General features: G+C 41.8%; 3 protein-coding genes across 4 annotated transcripts; 1 reads left to right on the forward strand and 2 right to left on the reverse strand.

The window, feature by feature from the left end:
- Positions 1-115: 115 nt before the first annotated feature.
- Positions 116-4,186, reverse strand: LOC128254028 (uncharacterized). Its single transcript, XM_052982794.1, has 2 exons — positions 4,107-4,186; positions 116-1,632 (listed from the first exon to the last, which is right to left on the reverse strand). Exon 2 carries the CDS (start codon positions 1,625-1,627, stop codon positions 116-118), a length of 1,512 nt encoding a protein of 503 aa, XP_052838754.1. The 5' UTR covers positions 1,628-1,632; positions 4,107-4,186.
- LOC128254386 (mitochondrial proton/calcium exchanger protein) lies at positions 2,420-8,605 on the forward strand. 2 transcript variants are annotated; one of them, XM_052983464.1, is made up of 5 exons: positions 2,420-2,440; positions 2,837-3,162; positions 4,789-7,112; positions 7,180-7,476; positions 7,545-8,605. In XM_052983464.1, the coding sequence occupies exons 2-5, from the start codon at positions 3,090-3,092 to the stop codon at positions 7,902-7,904; spliced, it is 3,054 nt and encodes a 1,017-aa protein (XP_052839424.1). In that variant the 5' UTR covers positions 2,420-2,440; positions 2,837-3,089; the 3' UTR covers positions 7,905-8,605. The 2 variants fall into 2 exon arrangements, with proteins under 2 accessions (XP_052839424.1, XP_052839423.1); XM_052983463.1 differs by having other exon boundaries at positions 2,424-2,515.
- A 1,830-nt stretch (positions 8,606-10,435) lies between these two features.
- On the reverse strand, positions 10,436-11,791 carry LOC128253911 (uncharacterized). Its single transcript, XM_052982617.1, has 2 exons — positions 11,289-11,791; positions 10,436-10,898 (listed from the first exon to the last, which is right to left on the reverse strand). The coding sequence occupies exons 1-2, from the start codon at positions 11,667-11,669 to the stop codon at positions 10,566-10,568; spliced, it is 714 nt and encodes a 237-aa protein (XP_052838577.1). The 5' UTR covers positions 11,670-11,791; the 3' UTR covers positions 10,436-10,565.
- Positions 11,792-13,893: the final 2,102 nt, after the last annotated feature.

Here is a 13,893-nt window from a genome sequence, read left to right on the forward strand (position 1 = left end):
ACAATATAAAGACACCTTAAGCACAAATAAGAAAACGAACTGCATATGAAAGGATTAACATTTATTTGTTTGTAAGTAAATAAGTAAAACATTAGTTCTAAATGATTAACATATGTTAGTTTAAATAGTATTCAAAAACAATAACGTTTGGTGTCTTCTTCAAATGCCATCTGTGGTATCCAATCTCGCCTAGAAATACTATAAAACTTATGAGAGTACCTCCCATAAAGGTAAGCCAAACAAAACTTAAGTCCTGCCATTCGAAATCCCGATAGTCCTGATGATCCTTGTCTGTTTTGCAGTTTATTTTACGAAGGGCAATCAGTTCGTGGAAGCTCCGTCTGAACCAAAAATCGTACAGTCCGCTTTGCTTTGTGAGTGCCCTATATCGATTCAGTGACTTGTGAAAAACCGAGTTTTTCGGCAATGGCATGGCCATCATCAAATATGGTATAAGCTCTAGCTCCCGGGAACGACGAAAGATGGGTTTCAGAAGTTTGACCTGAGCTTGCTGCAAAAGTGGCCACAATGCGCGAGTTACGGGATAAGCGTAAGATTGGTTCATAAATAAGCGCTTGTTTTGGAAATTTTCCGAGTTTGTTAATTTAAAAACATTGCTATTGTCATCTATAAACTCCTTGCCAAGGGCTTCTGTCAGGCTATACAATTCGGTAGGCACAATAAGGACCTTCTTGTTGAGGCTGCGCATTTGATTCCAGCTTCGGATTGGATGACCTGTCGGTGGATCTACTAGCCAGGTTTCCAGATTGGCCGTATAGAAGTTACTCACAAAGAATCCGTTAAGCAGGAGCAACCAGTAAAGGAACATCATCTTGGCGGAGAGTCCCCGGGGTAGGATAAATGCTTGTGCCAGGATTCCACGCATGACTTTATCTCCCAGGACGTAGCAACGCCAGCTGGGACTTAAGCCCACTTCTATGCGATGGGCATTGAATAGTACCATAGCCACTAGGATCATTAGAGGTATAGTCCTCTCTAAGCCCAAGGCAACGAAGAAAAAAGCTCTGGGCATGCCGGGTTCCATGGGTAACATCAGGAACCAGCTAGAGGTTTCCATTTGGACATTTTGTCTGGTCGACCCATGCTCAATTCCGTGAATGCCCAGCGGAAAGTCCACACCATTGATCTCCGAAAGTCTGACTACTTCCGGAAGTTGGGTCATGCCCATCTCCGGAACCAATTCCCAGCAGATTTTGAGTTGTGCATTCAGGGTGCTCGCATAGTTAAGGATGAAAGGGTGGAGGTATCCAGCCAACTGGCGATTTCCATCGGAGTTCCTGTAGACCACAGTTCGCGGTATTATGTTGTCGGGCAGTGCCTTAAGGGTATAGCCTCCCAGATCCTCAAGTTGCGGCTCGAAATATCTACGAACTTCCGTTAGACGTCTTTTAATTAAATGAAACCTTGGGTATGCCTGGTAGCTGTAGATAAACTCCCTATCTAAGCCTTTAAAAGCAACCACGTTGAGCATTTTTTCTCTGAAGCACTCCAGTAGCAAATCCCTTATGTCGTAGTCCGAAAGAACGAATAATACGGTGGGTGTATCGCGCATATCTTCCAGATTTTTATATAGAGCCAGCATGGTTTTTCCTTCATTGTTGTCCATGCAAACTAGAACAAGAATGTTTGTGTTAAATGTTTCTTTCAGATACAAACTTTGATTAGCATTGAAGCTTAAGAGGGGAACATCTTCGTGAATGTCCTTTTGTTTCCAACATGAATCACTTTGAGATGAAGCTTTTAAAAGAATAATTGACTCATAAGACAGCTCCTCTTCAAGAGATTTTAAGATGTATTTCAAGGCAAGACTCTGTGTGCCTATCAGTCCAATGACAGCTATCAGATACAATGTTAGCCTCATTGTCAAGTTGACTGCTCTACAGGACTGGATACGAGAAACTGCAACATTCAGAATATATTCCTAGTTATGTAGGATAATTAAAGGAAAGCATTCAAGTAACCAGAACCAGTAAACAACAAAACAATGACAATTCAATTGTCATACGTTTTAATTGGACTTGATTTCAACATAAACTGCATTTATGGTTTGTTTTGGTTACGGTAATGCCTAAGATGCTTAACACCACTTAAATAATTAGCTGCCGGGTTTCGTAAACAAATAGAAATGGGTAGTACATAATAAAAAATTAAACTTAAGATTTATGGTTTAACAACTTTTAAAACTTAAGCCGTTTTTTTAATTATTGTAAAATCTAATAAATTACTATTCATATTTTTCAAATTAGAGCCTTTTTATATAACGTTTTATAATTTTTTTTTATTTTCTGTGTAAAAATGATTTAAATTAGGGATTTCCCCTAACGAAAAGTCAAGTCCAAACCGAAGTTACATGAATCACCCTATGTGTGGGATTTTTTAAGATTCGCAGCGCAGTCACACTGATAGCAAACGTGAAAAAGTAAGAAAACAGACGGTTTAGTTATTATCATTTACCAGGCACTAAAGCGTTCTACTAATGGGTTATATATAAACGGTACAGAGCGCACGGCATAATCAGCGGCTAAATGATTTACCGGTTGTCAATTGCATGAAAAGCGAAAATAATTAGTAAATTTCTAGTGTAGTTGTGTAATTTGATTTGAAAGAGTTCGAGGCAAAAACAAAAACAAAAAGCTAGATCGCGCGATATTGCGTCGATGACGTAGCTTCTTGCGTGTGTGTGTGTGTGCTAACTTTTTCGTTTTATACATCAAAAAACAATGTGTGATTTAATCAATTTATTGACTTTTAAACCAAATCCACAGTAGGCTAACAGCAGAAATTTCCGCCTTTTATTTACATTATTTTCTATTAGACGAAAATCGTGGAAAGGAAACCGTAACATTGCCCCAACGAAAGAGGAAGAGGCAGAAAGAAAGATAAACGATAAGCTAAAATCAACGGCAGGAAACTAAAACAAAAGAGGATATAAAACCGAGCGACAGAGAAACCAAAAATACACAATCTCCAGACAGTTTGTCGGAAATTCAAAATTAAAATTGAAAGTTCTTTGGAATCGGATTGGCAGCCGAGTCGAGCCACGCCCCCCACCGCCCCTCGTCGTCGCCATGAACGCCCTGCTACGTCACAAGGGACGCAATCTGCGAACGAGTCATTTGGCCCAGAATGTCTACAAGCGCTGTAAGTTTGCCAAAACAAAGAAAACAAAACGAAAATCCCGAAAACTTTCCATTGATTTTGCCCCTTTGGCGTCCGTGTGTGTGTGTGTGTGTGCCACTTATCCAGTGTTTTGTTTTGACTGCACTTTCGCTGGAACGCAACAGCTGACTGACTGGAAACTACGACGTGCGCTGGAAAGTCTATAGTAGAGGGATATGAGCAGTGGCGGAGCCAAATGTTGTTTTCGGGGGATCCGAATATTTTTGTTTCTATCAAAATAACAACAAAATGATTCTAGATTCATACAATCTTAACCGGTTTTCAAACCCTTTTCTGCTCCCTTTGAGATACGCCACTGCTTTTACGTTTTGGGATCTTACCTGTAAATTAAATTAGTCACTTTGTTGACTTTGGATCGCGACATCTAATAATCTAATCTTTTGGTTAATATATAATACAAATAGGCAAAGGAAAAAACTAAGAGGAAAACTTTATGATCTTAGCAATAAAAAAAAACACTTTGATTAAATTTAATATATTTTAAATAAATAATTCCAGTTTATCAAGATTGTTTATTTCGTCGTTGATTAAGTTAATTTTTTTTTGTTTTCTTTGATATTACATTCTTGCTGAATTAATAACAAACTAACTGTCTCCTAACCAATTTTTGAACAATTCTTGTAAACAAATCTTTTCCCTCTACATGTCGCTCACAAATTTAGCATTTCTAAGAAATACCCTTACAAAGAGCAGGTGCCTACGACAGGTACCTGAAATCCCCAGACAAATAGGCACCTGCGGAAAAGTACAGCCACAGTTCAGTGCAGAAACTATTAAATAGACCTGAAAACAGGCCCGAAATCGTTTAAAAGACCTGAAAATGGGTCAGCAAACGCCTTCACTTTCTCAGCCACAGTTCCTTTTTCGTATTCCCTCTTTTTTCACACAACCGCACATTCATTTACCTTGAGCAATTGCCAAGAATCGGAAAATCAAGTGAGATAGAAGAAAAGAAAAGGAAAAGTGCGCTGTAAACAATTGCACTCGGCGCACATTGCTAAATGTTTGCTACATCGTTTATTTATAGAGATAGAGATTCGCCATGTTTGTGTGGATTTGGGTTCGCTTTTGGTGATTTATGTAAGCTCTCCACTCCAGGTGCTAATTTTCGCCTGTCGCCTGCGATCTTTGCCTTTTCTATTATCAACTCGTTGCCGCTACTCCAAATCCCAACAGAAATCCGTAATCAAGGCGTAAAACGCTTATCAACTGCAAACTTTTTGTTTTTTGTTCGTGGTGATTAATAACTTATTGTGTGCTTTTATTTTCATTCTTCATTTCTCATTTTTCGCCGGGTGTTTAAGATTGTTGAACTGATTTATTTAGAAAGAAAGGAAATGTGTTTCGTCTTTTGTCACACGAACGTTATTGACTATACATAGATTCAGTCCACTGACCTCACATTGCTTTTGTGCTTTGTTATGGAATTATTCCAGGGTTTACCTACAAGTCTATTAGGACTTAATAGGTACTTCTAGAATGCTCAATATAAGATTGTTTTGTTACTTACAAACTATGTTTATCGTATTAAAATGTATGAAACTCTTGGAAATGAATTATAATAAACCCAAATGCAACCTTTTGCAGATCTCAAATCCAGCTGCTGTGCTTGCAGCTCGGCTAACTTCACAGATGGCTCCGCCACAGCGAGTGAGCGGCACCGGAGATCGGCGTCGACATCGGTGCTAGAGATTGGCAGATCGCTGGCCGACAACCACCGGAGGTTCCAGCCACACGCCAGCTATGGTTATCACTATTCGGGCCACGGATTCAGGCATCTGCATGCCAGCCGGACGATGCTGGAGACGTCCAGTTCGAAGATCGATGCGACCGTCAAGAAGCTGAAAAACCAGCAGAAGGAAAAGGTCGAGGAGATCATGAAGGAGGTGGCCAATGCTCAGGCAACAGCAGTGGGAGCTAGTTCTGCTCCCACCGCCAGTGCATCCTCATCGGAGAAGGGTCAAAGTGCAAGTGCAACGACAGGTTCCACATCGGCGACAGCCTCGTCGACGTCTTTGGCCACGTCCACGGACAAGACGTTGGCCAAGCCAAAGAAGCCGCTGCGCACACGCATTTGGGACGAGCTGGTGCACTACTATCACGGCTTTCGCCTGCTCTTCATTGACGTGGCCATCTGCTCCAAACTCCTCTGGCGGGTGCTCAATGGCAAGGGGCTCACGCGGCGCGAAAACAAGCAGCTGCAGCGCACCACCTCGGATCTGTTCCGCCTGATCCCCTTCTCGGTGTTCATCATTGTGCCCTTCATGGAGCTGCTGCTGCCGTTGTTCATCAAGTTCTTCCCCGGCATGCTGCCCTCCACGTTCCAGACCTCGAGCGATCGGCAGGAGAAGCTGCGCCAGTCGCTGGGCGTCCGCCTGGAGGTGGCCAAGTTCTTGCAGCAGACCCTCGACCAGATGCCCGTCCAGCACAAGGAGCACAGCAGCGAGGAGGCCAAGCAGTTCGAGGCCTTCTTCAACAAGATCCGCAATCCCACAGAGCCTGTCAGCACCGACGATATCATCAAGTTTGCCAAGCGATTCGACGACGAGATCACCCTGGACTCCCTGTCGCGTGAGCAACTGGCCGCCCTGTGCCGTGTCCTAGAGCTGAACACCATTGGCACCACCACGCTGCTGCGTTTCCAGCTGCGGCTGAAGCTGCGCTCCCTGGCCACCGATGACCGGGTGATTGCCCGCGAAGGAGTCGACTCCCTGGACCTTTTGGAGCTGCAGCAGGCTTGCAAGGCGCGTGGCATGCGGGCCTATGGACTGACGGAGGAGCGCCTTCGGTTCCAGCTGAAGGAGTGGATCGATCTCTCGCTGAACGAGCAGGTGCCGCCCACACTACTGCTCCTCTCGAGGACCATGCTTATTTCCGACGACAGCATCACCACCGACAAGCTGAAGGAGACGATGCGCGTGCTGCCGGATGCAGTGGGCGCCCACACACGTCACGCCATCGGCGAGAGCGAGGGCAAGGTGGACAACAAGACCAAGATCGAGATCATCAAGGAAGAGGAGCGCAAGATTCGCGAGGAGCGCGAGGAAGAGCACGAGGAGACGATTGCCAAGCGCACGGCCATCAAGGATGAGCAGCCCGCTCCGTATGTGTTTGCTGAGAAGCTGGCGCGTGACAACAACCTGCTCGATCCCAAGGAAGAGCCTTCGGTGTCCGAGACGGACAAGGGCATTTCCTCAACGGATGTGCAACTGCTGTCCGATGCTCTGAAGACGCTGTCATCCGATAAGCAGCTGGTGGTGGAGAAGGAGACGATCAAGGAGCTGAAGGAGGAGCTGGCCGACTACAAGGAGGACGTGGAGGAGCTGCGAGAGGTGCGCCAGGTGGTCAAGGAGCCGGTGCGCGAGAGTCGAGCGGCCAAGCTGCTGTATAACCGGGTCAACAAGATGATCTCCCAACTGGACACAGTGCTCAACGATCTGGAGCACAGGCAGCACCAGATCAAGCAGGCCGATTCCGGCGACTATGTGAGTGCTAGTCCCACTGTGGAGCCGCAGCAAATGGTGCACATCGACGAGCTGGTCTCCACCATCCGGCGCATGAAGGAGTCCTCCGACGAAGAGCGCTTCCGGGTGGTCGAGGATCTGCTGGTCAAACTCGATGCGGACAAGGATGGAGTGATTTCGGTGCACGAGATAACCAAGGCGGTGCAGAGCATCGACCGGGAGGCCACCAAGATCGACAAGAAGCAGCTGGAGGAGTTCACCGAGCTGCTGTCCAAGCTGGCAACCCGGCGACGGCACGAGGAGATCGTGCGCATTGATGACCTGATGAGCAACATCAAGGTGCTGAAGAAAACCAGCGACGAGGCACGTCTCAAGCACATCGAAGCAGTTGTGGAGAAGTTTGATGGCGACAAAGATGGCGTGGTGACCGTCAACGATATTCGCAAGGTAATTGTACCACACAAATTGCAGCCAAATGCGTACTTTACTAACTAAGTTTTTGTACTGTTGACAGGTGATGGAGTCCATTGGTCGCGACAACATCAAGCTGAGCGAGAAGGCCATTGAGGAGCTGATCAGTCTGCTTGACAAGGAGCAAGTGCTGCATGCTGAGCAGAAGATTGAAAAGGCCATTGCCAAGAGCATGAAGGAGGCGGAGAAACTTAAGTCCGAGGTGGACAAAGCGGACAAGGATTTGGCCAAGCTTGTGAATGACATTCACGACTCAGCCAAGGAGATTCAGGACATTGCCAACGAAATGCGTGATAAGGAGGAAACACTAGCCGACAAGGCTAAGGAGAGTAAAGCGGAGGTAACTAAGTCACTTTTAAAATATAATACTTCATACTTATTAATAAATTTTAATTTGTGCCATTTTAGCCGGCCTTCCAGGATACGGCCAAGACTTTGAAGGACAATGCTAAGAATCTGGACGAGACGACATCGCCGAAAGACAGCAAAAAGGATCCCAAAGCTTCGTCTGGATCTGGTCCAACGGGGAAGTCTGGCGGTGGTGCCAGCAGCGGAGGAGGAGGAGGTGGTGGCATTGCCGTTGGCGGACCAACGACGGAATCGGCGCTCCGTGAGACGGCCGAGCGGCAAATGGAAAAGATTCTGCCCTCCACGGACATTGGTCTGCCGCCCACGATACAAACTCCACCCAAACCAACGACGTCCAAGAAGGCCACGGCCACGGCATCCACCCTGTCCACGACGATTACGGCCAAGAAGCTGCTCTGACCGACCGACCAGTCCAAGAAGGAAGCGGCCGAGACGACTCCAGAGCGTGTAGTACCTAAGCCGAAGTGATGTGATGATGATGATGAGTAGAGAAAGGGCGGAGGAGAGGTGCTGCTCGTGTGTCCCCATATTGTTCCGACTATACAAAGAATTAATTGTTACCACTTAACATAAAAAACATAAACGTAGGGAGAAACGTGAATCGAAACGAGGAGGCGACTCTGTATTTAACTAAATCCATGATCCTGGATCGGGATTAGAAGAGAGTGTGCTATACTTAACGCGTGGCTGTAGTACGGTATCTTCTCTAAGTAAGGCACAAATCAGAAACTAATAGAAATACATAAGAATATACCCATTTATCGATGCATCTTGATTTCTAAATTAGTTTTACACATTCACCCACAGCTACATGCGCAGTGTGTGTTAGATGTACCTCCCATTCATCGCCTGATCTGGCGATTGACGACTTCACTTGGCCTAAAACAATATTAGCGAAGCGATTGTGATCATTAAGCGAAATGTTAGTTTACGATTTATACCCTACTTTTATTAATTTGTATTTACGATGGCCACGAGATATTGAAGTTTAATTGAAACCACGTGATAGCTCTAAACAATATAGTGTGTGTGTGCTTGAATTAGCTAGCTAAAGAGAATTTGTAAAAGTGTTTCGCAATAAAAGTTAGTACAAAAAACGATTGGCTGAGTGTAATTTACGGGCTCCAATGAGGCTACAAAGTTTCTTAATATTTGTGAAATGAATTCCCATGCAATGTGCACAATTTCAATCTGGCATTATCAACAGTTTCCCAGAAATTACTACATAGCAACCATTTGGGAATTTTAAATATCTGACTGCAGCCAAACAATTGCTCTTGGAAACCGCATTGATTGCTCAGAATTCTATTTTTGCATTGTTTATGGCCTCGGGAGCGGAATGGTGTTCCATGAAACCCAGTTTTGCCAACTGGCCGGCTGTGATTCGCAATCGAAAGCCACAAAACCCAAACTTTTATGGCCAAGTTAGTTTTGCACCAACGAGAAGTGCAGGAGCAGTGCACTTTCAGCATCATATCCTGGGCAGTAGAAGTAATAAAAAATTACCACAAAATGTTCAGAAAATTTCATCTTTGCCTGACCGCTGACCCATAATTTCTCATCATGTTCAGCAACGGCCAAGATGGTGTGGTATTCGTAAAATATTTAGAAATGCTCTCGATTGGTTTGGCCCTTGCTACGGAACAAACAATGGAATATAATCAAATCAAGGCTGTTAGTTTGATCTACGATGCCCGAAAATCAAAACCAATCTGTGCTTAAATATGGGAAAACTTCCGACCAACAAAGAAATCGAAAACAAATAAACGCAAAACGGTGGAAAAGAATGAAACGGAAATTTATTTAAAGGTAAATAAAACCGGCAAAACCGCGAAACAAGCCAAATAATAATAAACTTCAGCTCCGCTGGGAGGGAATTGTTGTTTGCAATCAGGCCAAGCCCAACAACCCAACAACCCAACAATCCAGCAACCCAACAACCCAACACTGCAGACAGACCAACTCGATGGACAAATGGAGGAGGACATGGTAGATGGACAGGACAGGACAGGACGGGATGGGACGGGAAAGTTCTGCAGAGTGTCTCGGCGAAAGTTTGCTCAGCTCAAAGTGCTTTGGATGCAACAATGAAACTCGAAATCTGCCATGAATTGCAGACAATCAGCGACAGAGGACAGAGAACATAAGACAAGCTGGCCGTCCGGGTGAATTTAAAGTATTGCGCCATGGAACGAAGTTAATAAGTTTGAAAGCCAACGCCCCAGAGAATGCGAGTGAAATAGTGCTGCAGGATGTGGCATAAAAATGGCAAAATTATTTGAAGAAATGTTACAAAACAATTAAAAAGTTGCCGACTTTCATGAGTCAATCAAAGGAGCGGCAGCCGCAACGAGTTGAGTTTCACTAAGAGTTGCTCAACTTTGCCCCCCGCACTTTAAATGCCAGACAACAAGCATACGCCCCGTTGTACGTCATGTGAGAGCTGCAGCAGCAGACATCCCTTTTTGCCCACAACTCCCCAGCTAATGCAATTTGCTCTTGCTGAATTTTATTTTCTAGCTAATCAGAGCCAGAACTTGAAAAACGGGGCTGTCAGTTAAAGCTCCTGGCAGTTGTTCCACATTATACATATTTCGGAAGGCGCTGATGCACACCAGATGCAGATGCCCAAATGGATTGCTGCATTTTTACATTTAATTTGTTTTTTCGCAGCAATTATATTCGAAAAAAGTTAATTTGCTCTGGCACGAGTTTTAGACATTTTCCGACCCTGCAAATAAAATTTTTATCTCGGATGTTTGGCAGAAAAAAAACATAACTGGGTCACATACAAATTCCTTGCAACAAAATTAAATCTTGCGTTTTATTACAAATCGTTAGAAAAAATAATAAAAATAATATTTTCGGTATGGTTTTTATTATATTTTTTATAGACGGGTTTTTGATTTGAATTTTAAATTCATTAAAAGTTAAAGTTTTAAAAATATATTATTACCAAAACCTCGTTTAAATAATATTATTCTTAAATATATAGACACTTTTATGAAGCAACATTTACGACGAGAAAATTTGACAGGACTGAATGCTGGAAAGGTTCATCTAATCCCGTCTGGGTACTCGTTTCTGGAAGGGATCGGACTCCCGATGAAACCAGCCATATCGCCAGCTAGTCGCCTCCGGATAGTTGTACTTGTCGTCTGGACTGCGTTCGTACCGCCTCTCTAGGTAGCTGATCCGCTGGCCATTCCTCAGTAGTTGAAGTTCGGCCGCCGGCACCGATTTCATGGGAAAGACCCGACTTTGGCCAAACCTGTACTCCTCCAAGTGGGACAGGTGGTAGTGGAATACTCCGGAGCCGGAGGATCGGTACATCCGGCTGGTCACTGTTTTCGAGCTCCTTAGGGGAATGTGGAACTGCTGGGATCTCGTACACTGATACAAAATGGAATAGTAAAAATTAATATCTGACTATTGAAATCAAAATTCTATTATCAAAATTTAAATTAAATATTTAGTTATAATATACAATGCATTTTAATTTGTATGATTCCATATTAAAATATTTTCATTAACGTGGAAAATCTTAGATTCAAAATTTGTACTATTTGATTTAAGTTAAATATTTAGGAGATGGGTAAACGCCATCTTTTCAGAAGAAGTGGCCAAAAAAGTTGCGAGCAGCAATTAAGTAATTAAGTATTCAGATAAAAAAATCAATTCCGAATTAGTCAATTTAATTGTAATATAATATGTATATTTGTAAATAACTAAAAAAACGAAAAATATTTAAATTTAGTATTTATTATTTGTTTTTTTTTTTACCAGTGTAGAAACAGTATTCCGATTGGTTGCCGATTTTCTGGAGGAATCTGTAGTTGGAGTAAGGCCCTTTATTGTTTTGAACTTTTTCTTATTAACGATTTTCTCCAAAATATATGCTTTATCCAGTGCTGTTTTAATTCCTCGACTTGGATTAGACTTCAGCTGCTCAGATGTCGATTTTTCCGTTTTCTTTTCGGAATCCCTTGGAGCTGATAGATCAGGAGAAACTGAATCAGACTTGGCCACATTCTTGGCTTTCTCCACTCGAAACAGGGAACTCAGGGCTGATTTGGACTGGGCGGGTTTCACAAACTTCAGTGAGTCCATGGTCGTATTCGCCGACCTTATATTACTTGACTTTCCCGAGCACATTCGCTTCATGACTGCACTTTAAAATTTGGATGTCACTTATTTATTTAGAGATCTAAACGTTGTGATTATGCCACTTATTCATACAGAAATAATTATCAATTTATACTGACATTGACAGAAAAGACAACGAGCTGTTGTGAAAAGTTAGTATCAAATATAGGTAAATTCTAATCATATAACTTGAAAATTTTTTTTTTGCACAATTTGTTGATTTAATTTTACTCAATTTTGTTTGCTGATTTCTTCTGGTTCTTTTTATTTGGTTTGTTACTCATCTATTGGTCTGCAGATTTTTATAAGTGTTGTCAAACTCATGGAGTGGATTCTTAATATTGTTGGCAAACAATTTTTTTTAAATATAAAAAAATTTAATTTAACCGATTGTTTAGAACAAAATGGATAAAAATATTTGGTTCTCAAACACTTATAATTCCACTCGGCCAGCAAGAGTTTATGTCTTTTTTAAATATCTGTTTGGATTCTCAATAAATGTTAAACTGCAGCTGAATTTTCCTTTTCCTTTCCACATTCTTTACTCGTAACCCGAATTTGTGTTTATTTTCAATTTGTGTGGTAGTGTGAACATATAAAGTGGATTATACAGAGATAAGAGCGCTCTACAGACACATTTTTCTTACAATTCCCATGCTTTTTTTTCGTGCCTGACCAAAAGGAAGCGTTGGCCCACACGTTGGCCATAAAAATATCGCAGATATGTCGCCAGACTGTGAAATGTTATATGCATGGGGTCGCGTGTCGTGGCTGCAGCCATTGCAGTAGCACCACGAAACTCCATAAAGCCCGGAGAAATCGACAGGAACTCTAAGGATATATATATGTGTATTTATATGTATATTCGGTCTTGTACCAATTGGCTTGTTTATTTCCGAATCTTTTCTGTTTACCTGGTGGCTTCTTTAAAGGTGTTTTCGGTGGACGTTTTTTTTTTTTTTTGTGGGTTTTCGGGATTTGCTTGTTTATCTTCACCTGTACTGCATAAATTAGTTGCACGTCTTTTTATATGTTTTATTTTTCATTGCTTTCTACATATATCACTGAAATTCGAAACTTTTGACGTGTGATACAATATCGCAGATTGATTTTGGCCAACTTCTATGTGATAGATGGGCGTAATGTCATTGCAATGCATTGCGGAAGTGAAAAATTGAACGACTTGCAACTTTAATAAGACGAAAGTGCGCGACAGCTGAAGGACTCACAATTTCCTCGACCCTCGCTGACCATTAGCGGAAAAGTCGCTCTTTCCACTTCGATTTGACTCGAATCGAATCGAATCGCTTCCATTTTCATTTCCATTTTCTTTCGCATGCTGCATTTTTCTCCATCAATACCTTCCCTCCATCTCCTTAATTTGCACAGCATTTGTCGCCATTTGGCTTTTAGTTAGCCGGGAAATGCGGAAAATGCTGGAAAAGCTGGACAATCGGGGAGTTGGGGAGTTGGGAAGGCCAAGCTGCTGACTGATGGAGTTGCAGTTGCACTTTACTGCAATTGGTTGCACTTTATTCGCGGTTGCGTGAGTGGAACTCGAAACTTGGCAATGGAATTGGCAACCAGCAAGCTAAAACTTCTAAATTGCATTATTGTAAGCCCCAAAACCCCCTCACACAACCATTTCGCTCCTAATTAAATTGAACACTCTCGATATCCGATTTCAGCTCACATATTAATGATGTAACGACTGGCATTTCTTTCCTAATTGCGGTTTGAGTTAATTGTTTTAAAACTATAAATTGAATTGCTTATAAAAAGAGAAATAATAATAATAATTAATAATTAGCTATATTAATTTAGCTATTTTTTCCTGGCAAAAAGCCCAGTTGATTATACAAAAATAAAAAAAGGACGAATAATGTGTATAAATAAAAAAAAACATAGTAAATCAAATTATTTTGTACGCAATTATTTTTCGCTTTGATTTCATCCAATGTGGTTTTTAATTATTTTAAATATTATATTTTACTATTTTCGTAATTGATTTTAGCGTCGAAAAATTTAATTGTTATGCAAATTTTGAACTATTTTAATTCAAACATTTTTAACATTAATTAAATTATTTTGATCTTGAAATTTAATATGCATTGTATTTATTATTATGATAAAGTATTTTTTTTAATTATTATTAAATTAATTTAATATATTAAATTTATCATTTTTAATTCAATAGTCAAATATTTAATTTTACTATTAAATTGTTTTTTTTTATCAATGT

Source organism: Drosophila gunungcola, assembly GCF_025200985.1.
Source record: "Drosophila gunungcola strain Sukarami chromosome 2R unlocalized genomic scaffold, Dgunungcola_SK_2 000004F, whole genome shotgun sequence".
NCBI classification, from domain to species: domain Eukaryota; kingdom Metazoa; phylum Arthropoda; class Insecta; order Diptera; family Drosophilidae; genus Drosophila; species Drosophila gunungcola.

Bases quoted from the DNA above. Each gene is read 5' to 3' on its own strand.
- LOC128254028 (XM_052982794.1), bottom strand. From the start codon at position 1,627: ATGGACAACAATGAAGGAAAAACCATGCTGGCTCTATATAAAAATCTG.
- LOC128254386 (XM_052983464.1), top strand. From the start codon at position 3,090: ATGAACGCCCTGCTACGTCACAAGGGACGCAATCTGCGAACGAGTCAT. The intron at 3,163-4,788 runs GTAAGTTTGCCA...AACCTTTTGCAG, and splicing joins CCAGAATGTCTACAAGCGCT to ATCTCAAATCCAGCTGCTGT. The intron at 7,477-7,544 runs GTAACTAAGTCA...GTGCCATTTTAG, and splicing joins CTAAGGAGAGTAAAGCGGAG to CCGGCCTTCCAGGATACGGC.
- LOC128253911 (XM_052982617.1), bottom strand. From the start codon at position 11,669: ATGAAGCGAATGTGCTCGGGAAAGTCAAGTAATATAAGGTCGGCGAAT. The intron at 10,899-11,288 runs GTAAAAAAAAAA...ATTTTGTATCAG, and splicing joins GGAATACTGTTTCTACACTG to TGTACGAGATCCCAGCAGTT.